A 16,054-nucleotide genomic window follows, 5' to 3' on the forward strand; every position below is an offset into this window, starting at 1 on the left:
TGCCTCTCCCGTGTCTTTACTCTTTTGTTGTTCCTTAGGTTTAAAAATGCAGAAAAAAGTGCAATGATTCTTACTTTTAAATATAAAATTTGCTTTTGCTTTATAGCCTGTTTCTAGGCTGATTGCAAAATGACTAATTACATCTGATTCTTTCTTTGTTTCAGGTCCCTTCAGATCCTCCTGCTTCCAAAAAAACCAAAATAGATGACTCTGCTTCCCAAACTTCAGCTTCTACTGAGAAGGAGAAACAGTCCAGTTGGTTACGGTCCTTATCCAGTTCATCTAACAAGGTGATTGCTGAGTATTTTGTAATCAAAAGAGAGATCAAATTCCCATATAGCATCCCTCTACTAAAACCAGAAGAGAAAATGTGAGAAAGACCTCGCCCAGCTTTTCTAAATTAACAACATTTCTGTCCTTTTCCTAGTAAGCATAGAGTTAGGCGGTCCTCCCAATTTCCTTGCCATCTTCCAGCGTTCACTGCCCTTGATTGTGATGATGATGTAAGCAATTCCTCCATGCCTTTGAGGTACAAGAATCCTGAAAGACTCAGGAGCCTCGTGTGGTCTCTGCACACCACAGATAACTTGATGGCAAACTAAAAAAAGTGGGGTAACGTTGGTACAGTCACCTCTTCAGTAGAGCCCCCTAAGCAAGTAGGTCTTAGCCAGCGGGGAAGCCGTTTTAGGGGTAACGAAATGTGGCCTTAATAACTAATGCTCCTTTGTGATTAATACTTTTAAAAGAATGTTTGTATTTACTCATTTTTCTTTCTCCTCCTTCTCAGAGCATTGGCTGTGTCCACCCCCGTCAGCGTCTCTCAGCTTTCCGGCCCTGGTCCCCTGCTGTATCAGCAAATGAGAAAGAGCTCTCGAGCCATCTTCCTGCGTTGATCCGTGACAGGTAAGGAGACACAAACTGAAGGAGGGATGGGGTTAGCAACTGTGGAGATCCATTTGAGAGCAAGTTGCTTTATGTTTGGTGCCTCGCACTGTTACTGCTGGCTTTGTAATTCAGTCAGTCCACTGGTATCAGAATAAAAAGCGTTTGCAGCTGCAGTGTTTTAATTAGCAGGAGGGAAGGAAAAATAGGAATTGGTATTCTGTGCATTTATTAAATAGGTTTTCTTTGGTGAAATGTGCCATGAAGGTCTGAAATGAAGGTTGCTTCTACGAACTTTTGATAATATTGATAATGGGGTTGTCATCAGAATTTCTCGGGCCTCGCTGTTTACAGGAAGATCGAGTTATTCTCTTGGGGCAGGTGGCCAGGGACCAGGCAGCCATTTCCAGGCAACTGCTGCCTGGTAGCTGCAGCAGCTCTGCAGCACGGGCCTGGCAGCACGCTGCCAGCAGAGCCGCGGCTGGGCCCTCTCCTGTGCCTGCAACAGCAGAGGAGGGCAGAGGACTGGAAGGACAGGGGGCTACCCGTCCTCTCCTGGTGGGAAGTGGTCCCGGGGGTCATGGCACAGCAGTGGAAAACTCCTCAGGCTGCGGGACCCATCAAAGAGCTGATGCTGTTAGCCAGATTCTGCTCTTCAGTAGCGACATGATTAAACTGGTACCGGAATGAGTCACTGCCCCCATAGGTGGGGCTGCTGGTGTCACAGAGCGGAAAGTGTCAGGGCAATCTGTTCGGCCTGAAAAATCTTCCTGCCAGGTTTCTGCCTAAGGGTAATGGTTTCTTTGGAAAGTTTGACTGAAGTGGCCAGGTGTTTTAGTGGGTGTTAGGGAGAACACGTTCTGCTGCCCTGATGAACAAGTTCTTAGAAGTCTTGGGGACTGACTTTTCTGATTTGTTTAAAAAAAAAAAAAAAAGCTTCCCATCATATCCTTGCTTTTAAACAGATTTTTTAAAGTAGGTCAGGAGAGAAGGGTGAGAAGGGTTAAACTGGTGTAAGAGTATGCCTCTGGCCAACGTAAGTCTTGGGATAAAAACTGCTTCAACAGTTTCAGGAGAAGTTTTAATGTATGATTGAGGGTACATCATATTGTGGATGTTGAATCAAAGTTGCAAAGGCAGTCTTTGATCTGTACTTTGTAAAATTCTGTGTATTTGACAATACAAATTGCTGTTCTTTAACATAGTTGTTTTTAAGTGCGACTTCACGTATCTGCACTCAGATGCATTCTGTGTCAAGAAAATACAGATACTCAAGAATATGCTTTTTGCACTCCTGTGGCCTTTCTTAAGGAAGTGCTGTTTCCAAGTTTACAAAATATTTGTGGACAGACAGAACTAAAGAAGTCTGACTAGGAAAATCAATAATGCATGAAGATCGTGAGGAAACAGCATAATAATTTTTAGACTCAGGATCTAATCTGTTTGGTGCCCTTAGAGTACGTGGTACTTCAAATGCGATCCCTCCTGAATTGGATGGAAATTAGCAGTATAAATCATTTCCACAGTTAAGTGAGTGCATAATGCTTAAGAAATACATAACCAGATTCTTAGCTGGTGCAAATCGATCACTGTCACTCCGTAAGTGTCCTGTGTCTTGCAGTTTCAGTGTAGCACATGGATTGGGAAGCGTTTTAAAGCCAAGAATATGACCCTATTCTCCTTCCTTTTGCCTCCCTCTCTCCAACAGTTTTTACTCCTACAAAAGCTTTGAGAATGCTGTGGCCCCCAATGTGGCACTCGCACCTCCAGCCCAACAGAAAATTGTGAGCAACCCCCCCTGTGCCACAGTAGTGTCGCGGAGCAGTGAGCCGCTGAGCAGCGCCGTCCAGCCGCGGAAAAGAAAACTTGCTGCAGAGAACCCAACTATCCCAGAACCAGTGGCCACTGTTACTGCCCCTGAAGAGGATAAGGAATCAGAAGCAGAAATTGAAGTAGAAACCAGGGAAGAATGTAAGTGACAGTCACACCTGCTTTTATTTTGTTTTATTTGTGCTGGATTTTCCGTAGTAATCCACAGGAGTTAGATACCGAACTTATGTTGTGTTTAAACGTAATGCTGGAAGCCTAATACCTTCACGGCATGTAAAATGCAGTCTTTAGTAGTGATGAAAAATAAGATTGGGACATATGTTGAGGGGGTGTTTTCTTGGGAGAGGAACAGAGGTGCCTCAACAAAAAGAAGGACCTAACCACAAATGTCCACAAACCTGGAGGCTTTCATTAAAGCAGATAGCCTTTCATTAAAGCAGGTAAGTGTTGTGCAGAGGCGGACATAATGGTTGTTGTTCATAGAAAAATAGTGAAGCTTTGCTATCTGATCAAGAGCTCTCTTTAAAGACCTTTGTGGGCTATGCACAAGTAGCCCATAGCAATTCCAGAACGCACACACTCGCACACAATTTTCCGTCAGGCAGAGAATGTGCTCGGTTTCAGTATTGCGTCCATGGAGTTGAATGCACAAAGCAGAGATCAAGAGTCAGTTTGTTCTTAGACAGTATTCACACCTTGGGCTGCTCAGCGAAAGATGAAGATACTGCTGTCACCTCATTAAGTCACTTAGAAACTGCTGCTGCTGGCTTCCTTACTTGCTACATGGCGTTTATGCAAAAAGAGAAACTTTACCCACTGAAAACATCAGGCTCACGCAGGTTTCCACGAAGGAACTGGTTTCTTTATACACACAGAGAAAACACTGTTTGTGACATAAATCCCAAAGTCACAACTCAGGCAAATTGTAAGGTGGTCCCGTAAGTTAATCAGGTTTGCATTGTCATCACATTTCAGGTGTCAAAGTATAAAATAAGTATTTCCTTTCTTCCATTTTTTCGTTAATTATTGAATGTCTCCTCTTTAGAAAAGGGCCTCAGCATATTTTAAGTTATATTTGTTTTATACATTTTTTGATTAATTTTAGATATTTCTATTTTTCAGTCACCTCCTCCTTATCCTCGCTCTCCTCCCCATCCTTTACTTCATCCAGCTCTGCAAAGGACATGAGCTCACCTGGGATGCAAGCCCCAGTCACAGTCAACAGTTCATATGAGGTTGCAACACATTCTGACTCTCACAGCAGTGGGTTGGAAGCTGAGCTGGAGCACCTAAGGCAGGCCCTGGACAGTGGCCTAGATACAAAAGAAGCCAAAGAAAAATTCCTTCATGAAGTTGTTAAAATGAGAGTGAAGCAGGAAGAGAAGCTAAATGCTGCCTTGCAAGCCAAACGCAGCCTACATCAGGTAATGTCGCAGAATAGCTTTGTTATCACTGTCTGCAGATTCTCTTCCAGATAGAAACCATTAGGTAGTCTCACGGTTAAAAAAATGCCTTATTTTTCCCAAATAGCAACAGCCTTTACTGGAGAACTGTTGGTAAATTCATCTGGGAAACTGAAGTATGCAGGAACCATTCTTAAATTTTTTTTAAGCTTGTCACCTGTTTTTCCTTTAGGGTCTAAGTCCATGGTTACCAAAATCAACATCTATTACTGAAAAAAAAATCTTCTATTCCAGCACAGTTTATTTTATTTTAACTTCACTGAACTAGAAACGTTCCTGTCCTTATGGAGGCTTTATTTGCAGTTTAAAAGATTTTTAAAAATCCTGATATTGCCCAGCTGCTGGAGGGAAGGTATTGTTGGGACAGAGACACTTGCAGAAGCTCTGGTGAAGAGTCTACAAGTCTTACTAAGCTTTCCACTGGCCTTGGTGTGTGCAGAGTGCCCGGTCCTGGGGAGCGGAGCGAAGGGCAGTGGCTCAGGGGTGGGATTTGTGTACCCCCGGTCCCAGAGAACGGCGGCTGAGAGCTGTCTTCAACTGAGCTGCCCTTCTTGTCATCTTGACCAAATTGCTTCGTTCCCTCACGTTTCAGTAAATTTGTTTAATTTTGTGTATTTAAAAGTACAGCTAAATATTTCTAAGTAGTGTGTATACTTAAAGCTAATTGTCAAACGTGTGAACTAAGTAAACAGCACAAGTTCAAAGTAAAATAGGAATCACAGGGGGTAGGTGATGAAGCAGCAGAATTGAGCACTGGGGCATTAAATCCAGCAACATGGCACAAGGAGAGGGAATGTGGTATCGCTGTCAGTTTCCAGTTGGGCAGCTGTGGGTTTCCAGTTGCACGTCCAGAGAAAGTACATGTGTGCAGGCTTCCAGAGGCAGGGCTGAGCTAACAATGGCCTGGCTAGGAAGTGAGATTGTCAAAAGAGTGAATTTCCCATGACCCGACTGCAGTGTTACTTAACAGAAACATGCTGCCGTGAGGGTTTGTGTCTGACAGAGAGGAAATGCTGCTTCTGGAAAAAAAAAAAAAAGAGGAAAAAAAAAAGAACTTTAGTTTCTAATTTAACCATTTAGGAGACAGACCTTCAGTCAGCCATGTTTTTCAAAGCATAGTGTTGAACCTGTCTTTTCATGTCAACTTTTTAACAACTTTGGAGTTTCTTCCTTTGTCCCGTTAGTCTCCCTGTCATTATCACTCCCACTAATGGCTCCCCTGGGACGGGATTTCACGGCAGCAGTTCCTATTAAGAACCTGGACAGTGAGAGGCGGCCCTTTCCAGAGCAAAGCATGGTTTCGATTTAGCTTAAGGTTTTAGCCTGCAGTTTCCCAAATGTCACAGAGCAGCGCGCTGGCTGGCTGCCAGGAGACCTAGGACTGCACACAGCTTACCTACAGCAGAACAAATTTCCTTAGAAAGAATATATACGATTGGTGTTTTCTCATACTTGCCTTAAGTGTTCTTTTGGGGGGCTTCGTAAGATGGAGCTGCTTATTGATTTCTTCAGCAAGTGATAACCTGTCCTGTTCGGCTTTGCTGTGCACAAAGGGCATCCACAAATGGCATCTATCTGCACATGGTGCGTCTCCAGGTCAAGAAGCGCAGGCATTGCAGTTGGTTTGTTTGAAACCTCGAGCTAGTGTGCAGCAGCAGGTTGCTGGTAGCTGTCTCCAAATCCAGTTCATCTTTATTCAGTCACAGATGGTCACAGCTATTTTGCTTGACAAAGCAAAATGTGGATGCAGCACAGCTTTTTATTATCCAAGAATTCAGGGTATGTATCTTGGGCATAGGATCTCCTGTTGATTTACAGGAGAAAAGCTTGCAGAAAGTTTAGAGCGAGGTTTAGACATGAGCCGTGGTGTTAACCAACGGGAGGGAGGGCTTCAGTTTGGATCACTTCTTTTGCGGTTCTGTGTCCTTGCACTGATGCTGCCCCTGCGCCTCTGTTCTCACAAGTTTACTGCTTGTGTCTTCTAGGAGCTGGAGTTCCTACGAGTGGCTAAGAAGGAGAAACTGAGAGAAGCAACAGAGGCGAAGCGCAACTTAAGGAAAGAGATTGAACGTCTGAGAGCTGAGAATGAGAAGAAAATGAAGGAAGCCAATGAGTCTCGGATACGGCTAAAGAGGGAACTGGAACAAGCCAGGCAGATCCGAGTTTGTGACAAGGGCTGTGAAGCAGGCAGGCTTCGGGCCAAGTACTCTGCCCAGGTAAGACCTGAACGCGGAAAGCTAACGGCACGTCAGCGTACGGCTTCGGCAGTTTTCAGGGGTAGTTCCAGTGTCTGTTTTTCCTTGTTTGCCAGTGGCCTCATTTTGTCTAATTTGATGAAGTCCAACTCCTCTCTATAGAATTTCTGTGCCCCCATTGTGTCAGTTTACAGCCCTAGTCCTAATTGCAGGGTTTACTAACATGCCTGCCCTTCGGCACCTGTGGCAGTCCCCCAGCTCTGCCCAGAACTTTGCACGTTTGTCAGATGAAAGTCACCATTTACAGGGAACTCAGACAAGTGCCAGACGTGATTTCTGTTCCACTAATACTCTGTTGGCCATGCCAGCGTATGGGCATCCATTTCAATACTATAAATAATAGACAGAGTCACTTCACCTGACCGTATTTTTCATAAAGGTCAAGCCAGACCTGCAGGAACTACTCAAGACAGGAGAAGGAGGCAGGGCCCATCAGTAAGCAAGCTGCAGTGCCGGGCCGGAGTGCTGTCAGGGCTGTACTGCCCCAAAACAGCAAGTGTCAGGTCTAGGAAACCTTCCAGTGTGAGCCCAGTGACAAAGTTCTAGGAATGCAGGAACATGTCATTACATGCGACATGGTGCTTTAGGCTTTCAAACTAAAAATCCCTCCCCACCCTCTCTGCATCAGGTTCTCATGTAAGATTTTTAAGCTTATTTAAACTAACCAAAGCCAAGCGACCCCAGAGCTCAGGCTGTGTGTCCTTAAGCTGCCTTGCTGTGCCCTGGCGTTGCAGGGCACGTGGGTGCAAGGCATCCACTGCTCCAAGCCCCTGAAATGACCCAGCGTAACAGGCTGAGTCGAGAGCAGGATGGCAGCCTCCTGGATTTCCGTGAGAAACAGCCCTGAGGAGCAATCCATCGCATGCCCTGCCTTCCCCTTCCTCCAATAAAACGGTCCCAGCTGCCCAGTAATGCATTTCCTATAAAAAGGGCACAGTCCCATGCCCATTGTTAACCCCTGAAACCAGACTTCCTCTGTGGAGGGGGGCTCCTAAGCAGCCCTTCTCCTTCCCTTGCTGTATCTGCCTCCCCTGTAGGCTTGCTCTGACCTGCTCCCACCTAAATAGCCCTCTGCCAGACCACTGGTTCCCCATCACTGGTTCCTGAACTGAAAGCTTGGCTGAGAAATGCTTAAGTAAAAGGCATGGGCCAGAAGGAGTTAGCAACAGAAGGTCTCTGAAAAATGGGGCTTGCTTGCTTAAATTTAAACTCCTGCAGGCAGAGATGTGTGCCACTGAGATGCAAATGCCACAGAGGTATCATGCATTTGCAAGGGGATGAACTTGCCTGGTGTAACTACCTGAATTAATGTTGAAGGGAATTCTTGCAGCCCGCACTCACTACAGCAGCTGCTCTGCCACGCGTGCTGGTACGTACACGTGCGTTAGGAGCTGCTACGCCTAGAGCATAAGCTGCAAATACTTGATGTGGTTACTTTAAGGAAGGAGGAAAAAGGAAAAGAAAAAGCAATAGAAATCAGAAATCCTTTTAACCCCAGGCTCTCAATAACGGGAAGGGGAGTGGTCCGCTTGTTACCACTATGAGACATGGCTAACCAGGAGACCAGAAGCAGGAAATGATGTGGGCTTCCTCTCTAGCATCACAGGATGTCTCACTGATAAGAGGTGTCCAGACTAAACATAACCAGAGTGAGAGCTGCTCTACGGGGCGTTACCTGCAGTTGACTTCTACTTTAGCCAAAAAAACCCACAACCAACCAACAACCAACCAAAAAAAAAACAGGGCAACAAGTGCAGATAAATGTGGACTCCATACACACCGAATAGAGCTTCACAACCCTGCAGGTTGCTGCATGAAAGGGGCATGAAATAGGCATGGAAGTTGTGACAGTGGGGATGTTCAGTCCCCTACTACATTCCCTTCCTTGGGCGGGAGTAAATGCTAAAAGTAAAGTAAAAGGCTAAAACCAGAATTCCAGGAGCTGACTGTGCGGCGGTTTTGGCTTTCCTAAGGACCAGGGATATTTGCAACATTGCCTGCAGGGTCCTGTTGGATGTCTGTCACTGGCTGTCCTAGCACCAGAGTGCAGTGCAGGCAGGAGAGATAAAGCAGTGCTGTGCTTGAGCAAAATATTACAGAGCACCTAATGTTTCAGGGTCTGGAATAAACAGGCATTGAGCAGCTTCCTCAGAGAGTTCTGCATGGCTCTTCATAGAAAAATACTGTAGGTAACTAACTGCAAAGACTGAATTTTACAAGAAGTCAATATGATTTCCAAAGTTATGTTAGATGTTTTAAAATAAGGCTTTGTACATCTTTTTATCTTAACTCTACTTTGGCAAATACATACAGGAAGTTTGTCACGTACTTGTATTGTGCTCGTCACTTGTTGGTACTTTTGAGGAAACCACGATTCTTCAGACAGGCTTGGTCTGGGAGACAGCATCAGGCATACGAGGAAATAAGGCAATAAATTGAGGTTTGTACAGCTTTTTGTGCAAGCTGAACCTGTTAGCTGGTGACTTGTAATTGAGCAGTGCTGTGGGTTAGGCCTCGCGCTCATTTCATCTTGGCACTAAGACCCAAATAGGGATGGGGGGGTAGGGAAGTCTTCATTTTATCCCAAAACATGAGAGTTTTCCTTTCTTTTGTTAAATGGCAGTTTCTGGTAACTGCTCATCTTACCCGTTGGTGGCCTAAAATTGTGTAGTTCAAAAAGGTGCCATTTTTTTCTTTGTGTTTATTCATTCCTCAGTACTGGGGCTTTTCTCTGCCTTTGTTATCAGTAAGCGACAAACGGGAAGCTCGCCTTCTGAGGCCTGTGGGGAGGCTGAAGGCGTCTGCGTGTCCTGTTGTGAGCTGGAACAGGGCTGTGAGAGCTCACCAAGCGACCCCATCTAAGGGTATTGGGAACAGGGAGTTCTTTGAGGCCTTGTCTGTGCAAAGTTACTGCACGCTGGGACGTGTTCCACCCCATGCCTACCCTAAAAGTCCAGCTTTGTACGGCTGAATTGAAACAGTGCGAATTTTAGTCAAAATCAGTAAGGCACCCAGGGGCCGTCTTGCCTCCTTGCAGTCCCTCACAGGTGCTGTGGGAGATGGGAGGGGTCCTGGTCGTGGGAGGACATTACACTTGTTTTTGTTGGACATTACATGGCTGATGCAAGGGTCTTTTACACAGGCAACCAAGAATGGCTTTGGTCACTTGTATTAATAACCATTGTAAAATAGCTGAAAGTAAGTCACTGCCAGGGCAAATTTAGCTTCTACTTTACTTTGCTGAATTGGTGTCCGATAAAGAAATGAGAGTAATGGTTGAAGAGATATATCGATTAGAGTTTTAGGAAACCAAGGTACTCTTAAATATGTTTTCATTTTAAACCCCTCTCGTTCCTTTCTGGAGTTAGCCACCAGAAATATTTAAGAATTTCTAAGGTAAACGGTTCATGTAATGCACGTGGCTAATTGTACAGTCTTGCATGGAAAAAACGTGGGGAAAGAGAACTCCCGCCTCACCTCAGTGTTGATAGTCTTCTGTCCGGCAGGCACTACAAGGCTTTATTACTCTTCTGGCTTTGTGTTAAGTACTAGTCTGTGTTTAAGTCTACAAAATCACAACGGAACTGAAATACTAAAGGCATTTATTATGTTTCTGCGTATGCTTTTCTCTAGATTGAGGACCTACAGGTTAAGCTTCAGCATGCAGAGGCTGACAGGGAGCAGCTCCGAGCTGACCTGATGCATGAGAGGGAGGCTCGAGAACACTTGGAAAAAGTAGTCAAGGAACTTCAGGAACAGCTGTGGCCTAAATCAAGCAGTCAACCCACCAGTGAAAACACAACGAGCAACATCGAGAACTAACTAGACAGCGCATCGTCTAATTCCTCTACAGAATGACATATATGCACAGTAAGGGAGGATGTGTGGGTACGTGTGTAAGTGCATGTGTGAGTAGTTGTGTCTTAGCACACAGAGCTATGAATATGGATTCTTATTAGTTGGAAGGCAAACGTTACTCTTTATAACAGAAGCACTGAATTACGCCTCTTTTTTTTTCCAATCCATATAGCACAACATCTTACTGTGCCTATAAAACACAAAGTGTTTATAAACAAAATACTTTTAAGTCCACAGCAAATTTTCTACTGGCAAACTCCAAGCAAGCAGCATCGTCCAACTAAAATCAGAGTGAAAGGCAAGCATGGCAGTGTTTTTATGTTGCCCTTCTGCCTGTTGGAACATTTTGGAATTTAAAAACAAACTTTTGTTATAAGCTATTTAAAATAATTCATTACACAGACTTGGTATTAAAAATTAACAAGATTTTTTATAATGAACCTTTGAAAGCAAAACAAAAAACCTTCGATGCACAATTTTTAATGACTTGTTAAAGGCTTTGGGATTCTTCATGTAGAAGCCCTCTGGTGATGATGCCATTTCATTAGCAGTTTTCCAGCCATCTAGGAAGCCATCACAGTTTTAATCCTGTCCTGTGCTTGTATGAGAATTTCAGAGTGCTTTTCCAAGTTGATTTTTTTCCTTAGAAACAATTACCTTCATTTCCTGTCCTGAACACAAGAAGAAAGGAAGATGCAGGATTGTAAGGGTTGGGGGGAGGGCGGGAAGAGAAGATGTACGCTTTAGAATTACAAACCCAGCCTTACAGACTTCAGTGTTTGCAAATCATGCCATATTTTCTAAAGACATCTTCATTAATCGATGTGTTCAAAGACTCACTTCATCCAAGAGCCACTTCAGCTTTAGGAAAAGAAAGAATGAAATAAAGGAAGGAAATGGATGATCTGTTAAGTCGGTTGAGAAATAAAGCAGAAGACACGTGTTTCGAAGTCATTCTGAAATCTTTACTTCAGCTTTCAGTTTTCTGGAAAACTCATCTTTGTTGCACCATCTTACCATAAAATTCAGTATTTACCTGCTTTTATTCTGAACTGTTTGTCAGGATTTCTGTGCCCAAGGAGAGTGCAACATCGCATTATTGGATACTACAGAAAAGAGAAACAACATTTTTGCTGCTGTGAATAAGCCTACATCTTTTTTAAAAGAAAAACTTTTGTTTTTAAAAAAAGAAATTACTTTAATTTTGGGATCCAAGCCGCAGCCCCGGAATAAAAATGCAGCATGCCATCACTTTGTCTTATTATTATTGTTGTTGTTGTTGTTGTTAATATTTTTTTTAAACTGCACTTTGTCAGAATCTTACTCTGCATTTTATTCCATATTTTGAAAGTTTACAAGTTAAGCATTCTAGATTCTACCCTGCAGATGTTAACATCATCCACACGATTTTCCACCACGTGACACCTTGCGCCATCATTTACATTTATGCAAAGCGTGTGCTCGGCGGGTACGGAATGCCACCAAATACAAAGTCACCAGACCAGCGCACTACTGGTTGCGTTTTAAACCTGTTTTGCATGGCTGTGTAACAGGAGTTGGGAAGCAGCAGAGATGCTCCCAGAAGTGCTTATCAAATAAAGTTGGTGCTTTACTGAACAAGAGAAAAGTTATTTTCACCCACAAACACTCACCTCTTACATACTCGAGCTTATCAGCATAAAGTGAAAATTTGATCTGGGGCTGCAGATGTGCCTTCCAGCTCATTTTTCCTCTCAGCATCTTATATAGGCAATGCTGACACTTTTTTTTTTAACCTTAAAGAATAAAAAGAAAAACAAAAAAATATAAAACCCTATGCATCATCATACCCAGAAGTTATTCTAAACAAAGAAATGTATTTCCAGTAATCTTTATTTGCTTTTGGACATTAATACAAACTATGTAAGCTTAAAAATTATTTCCCAGTAGACAGAAAGCGGCTTCCAATCCTAAAATTATAGTATTTACTTACAGTACATTAGTTTTGTTTTTTTTTTTTTTTTAAACAAGAGCTGTTTGCTTGAAACCATTATAATAACCATTATAATAACTGTGAGCATTAACAAAGAAGTTCATATATATGTTTTAGGTACAAAAAGACGAAATACGAAACGCGTAGGATTACTGGGACAATGTAGAACTGTCGGGAGCAAGAAACAGTTACACCAAGTAAATTACGTGAACCTGTCCGTTTGTACAGGGCTTGCCCTGTGTGTTTGGGATGCTGGAGACTGAGGCTAGATGCAGATCTCCTCCTCTAAAGTGCAATGCAAAAGGATTTTTGATTATGCTTAGGCAGTGTTGTTTTTTTTTAATGTGGGATTTTTTTTTTCTTTTTTTGGTTCTTTGTATGTTTTTTTTTCTGCGATTATTAAATCATATGCATGGAATTAAAATCTCTGCCATACGTATATTCATTAATGGGCATTATTACTGTCTTATGTAAAGGGTTTATTTTGTTATGCAGTATGCATAAAAAAATGTTCTCAGCCTTATGATTTCCAGATTTGTATTATTCACTTATTTCTTCAAGGGAAACTAAACAATTTTAGCTTTAGTTGATCATTGTGCATTTCAAGTTTCCTATTTGCTATGTTTTACTGCCACATTAAGAAATTACACATAGAACAAATCTATTCCCACACCCACCGTCAGCTTCCTTGAAACTGTCTTTTTTAATGGTGTTCATTTTTTCCCCCAACCTTTGATTGCATCTCTCCCCTTACAACTCAACAAACAATGGCAGCACGTCCAGCTCCATTTGTTGTTGTGTTTTTTTTAACAGACGCGACCCCCTTACCTGTGGCACAACATAGGTGTTCTTTCACGTGGCTGAGGGAGCGTACTCACTCGCAGTCTCAGTCGCTTCTGTGCATATGATGCTTTTATCCTCCAAAATGAATTCTGCATTTTTTTTTTCAATAGGAAAAAAGTTGCTAAGACTATTTACTGTTCTTTAACTGTCAAACAACCACCACCACCTCTGTGTCACCCATAAATGGGGTGAGACATTTCAGGAAAGATTTTTCCAAAATGAAGTTACTTATTGTTATAAAAAAACATTTTCTTCTTTTGCCATGCATTGTGATAATTCTGCTAAGTACAACATATGAGTGGAAACATCCTAGTAAAACATGTCTCTATAGATTAAGGTTTAATAATCAGTGTGATTAAAAAAGGTGCAAGAAAACTGGTAAAAACCTTCTACACCAGCAGTGAATTGACAGGAGAGTTTCACAGGATAGGAATCTGTCTTAAATCATTTTGTGACCTTCCTAAGTATATGTTAACAACAAACTCTTAATTATTTCTGCAGAATATATAATTTATTTTTAATTCAGAATTTCTGTGCATGTAATTTATTTTAAAATAATTTTCTCAGCATAAAGCCATAGAGACACTAATTCTAGAAAATGTCTGTCAGAAAGGTGGGAATCTTTAGAGGAAAAATTCTGTGAAGGTGCTTGAGGTGAGGGAGTTCTGTGTGTAATTTCTGTGCCTGCTACACTTCAGTAAAACACTTGTTAGCCCTTTCAGATGGAATTGCTCTTCTTTCGACTTACTGTTGAGTCCCTGCTGCATTCCAGTTGCACTCCAACCCGTGAGTGTAGGAATTGTAAAGTCATATCTTCTCATTTCATTTGCTCTTTAGTTTCCTTTAAGAAGTTAAAAGGGAGAAGAGGTGTTTCATACAGGCTGTTGACTCTCCCTGTACTTAAAAAATATATTACTTGTATATTCAGTTTAATTACTCATTGTTTCTATTACTGAAAGAAGACTTAACGAAGGGAAAAAAACCAACAGCAATAACATTCATATCTATGGAGCAGCTAACTAGTATAACATAATATTCTGCTTTTCAAACAGAACTAGCCAATGTAAAAAAAAAAGTTAACAGTAAATTCAACATGTAAATACTTTTTTTCATTTTACACTGTTGTATTATAAGTGTATATGGTGTTTACTTTTTCAAAACTCTTTCTTACCTGGTAGTTGTCTTGTTTTATGAGTTGTGTTTTTAACTAAGACGAATCTTTGCTGTCTGTTAGGAAAAACAAAACAAAACAAAAAATCTTTTTGCAAGTTTTAAATGTGGGTTAACCTTTCTCCATCATTTGCATTTTATTTGTCCATATTTTCACTGTAAAGTATTTTATTACCAAAAGGTTGATTTTTCTTTCCATTCTGCCCTCTCATCAGTCCAGGTGTTTTAGAGAGAAGTTTCTGTTGGTTTGTTTTTTGTTGTTTTTCTTTTTGTTGTTCATTTTTTAATCAAAAGAAATCACAGAAATGACATTTTTTCAATTGAAGAAAAATAAATCTTTACATTTATAATAGCCAATAGCATTTCAGCACATTTTTGTTATCCTGGTCTCTCCTATGCTGCTGCTAATGACAATATTATGACTTACTCTACTATTCTAGAACTATTTTTATGTAAGTAATGTATGCTTTCTTGTTTATAAATGCCTGATTTAAAAAAATAAGAAAAAAGCTTGGCATATTTATCTATTTCGCTGTGTACCTTGATAGTCCTTTTCCACTCCCTTTTCCACATCCCCTCCCCTTGAAGCAGATAATATTGTAAAATAAAGGACTTTATGAGATTATGTATGAAAATAGCTATGCTTATATACCACAGTGACTGAATGTACAGTGTATAGACGCATTACCTAAAATAAAATTGTTTGTCCAGAAAAAAATAAATAGATATGCTATGGTTTTTGAGTTTTCTATGCTTGCAGCTGTGCCCTAATTGTTCAGGACAAGCAAATGCCAGAGACCTCACAGGTATATGAAAAGGTGCTAGGTGCCTCTGTTTGAAAAGTCAAGACTTCTCAAAGTATTTGAATTTAAACACCGCAAGCTAACAGAAACTCTGCTCTGCATGTGCACACAGGTAGCTAATTTGTAGTCATTTCCCTTGAGTTAATTTCCCAGGTGACATGAGTGTATTTACCTAAAGCACCAACAGAGGAAATAGTGCTAATACCAAACCCTGCCTTGCTTCGGTGCTGGGAAGCTGCCAGTGCCAGCTGCACGTTCTTCCAAGGATGGCTTAAACCCCGCAGAGGAAAAAGGTGCTCGGCATCCGCAATGCCATCGGCGATGGCAGCTGACCACAAGGCCGGGGGTGGTGGACTCGGGACACTGGAACCTCCTCGAGACCTCTAAGGCTGGGTGCTCGGCTCTGCCAGCTGCAGCCTGGTGGTGACGGAGGCGTGGAAGCGCTCGGGGCTGAGCCGCCGCAGCCGCCCTCTGCTTTTCCTCCACAGGCTTCCCTCCGGGGGTGTTGCGTGGGGCCACTCTTATGTAGCTATGTAGGAACAGAGAGAAACCTTGTGACTAACGTCGGCCAGATGTCGCCACGTGGCATGTGCCACCTCACAAGTTTGATGACAGAACACTTTATTATTACGTGCTAATAATACTCTATGTATATTTGCTGCCTGCATGTAGTCACATCCTATAAAATAGCTAACCCATTTTAGCTCGCAAGCCAAGTTCCTACGTTCCAGTTTTGAGATCATGCAACTTAGCCACGTAGTCATCTGCTAAATGCACACCCACACACCCCCTAAAACCAACAAAAAACATTTTGCCTATAGGTGGAAGTAGCATTAAATTGTCTTAGATGTTGGAAGGAAGCTCACATTTCCTGCCATGGTTTATCTCTTCTGGCACACCAAAAAAAAATAATAAAATCCAACTTTTACTGCCTTCATCGGTCTCAGGCACACAACCAACCTGCGGCTGGGCATTAAA

At 42.2% G+C, this 16,054-nt stretch overlaps 1 protein-coding gene and 1 long non-coding RNA gene across 3 annotated transcripts in view; one reads left to right on the top strand and one right to left on the bottom strand.

Annotated features, from left to right (window-relative positions):
- The window catches only part of SKI (SKI proto-oncogene), a 136,331-nt gene extending 121,323 nt beyond the window's left edge, over positions 1–15,008 (top strand). For both annotated transcript variants that reach the window (XM_013194725.3, XM_048067518.2), the window contains 6 exons: positions 165–290; positions 788–903; positions 2,591–2,853; positions 3,835–4,136; positions 6,161–6,391; positions 10,064–15,008. In XM_013194725.3, the coding sequence (XP_013050179.1) occupies positions 165–290; positions 788–903; positions 2,591–2,853; positions 3,835–4,136; positions 6,161–6,391; positions 10,064–10,252 (1,227 nt within the window). In that variant the 3' untranslated portion in view covers positions 10,253–15,008. The remainder of the gene's footprint in view (positions 1–164; positions 291–787; positions 904–2,590; positions 2,854–3,834; positions 4,137–6,160; positions 6,392–10,063) is intronic.
- The window catches only part of LOC106044615 (uncharacterized), a 145,169-nt gene continuing 142,964 nt past the window's right edge, over positions 13,850–16,054 (bottom strand). The window contains exon 18 of the long non-coding RNA XR_010826377.1: positions 13,850–15,605. This is a non-coding gene — a long non-coding RNA (uncharacterized lncRNA). The remainder of the gene's footprint in view (positions 15,606–16,054) is intronic.

Source organism: Anser cygnoides, chromosome 23 (genome assembly GCF_040182565.1).
Source record: "Anser cygnoides isolate HZ-2024a breed goose chromosome 23, Taihu_goose_T2T_genome, whole genome shotgun sequence".
Lineage (NCBI taxonomy): Eukaryota > Metazoa > Chordata > Aves > Anseriformes > Anatidae > Anser > Anser cygnoides.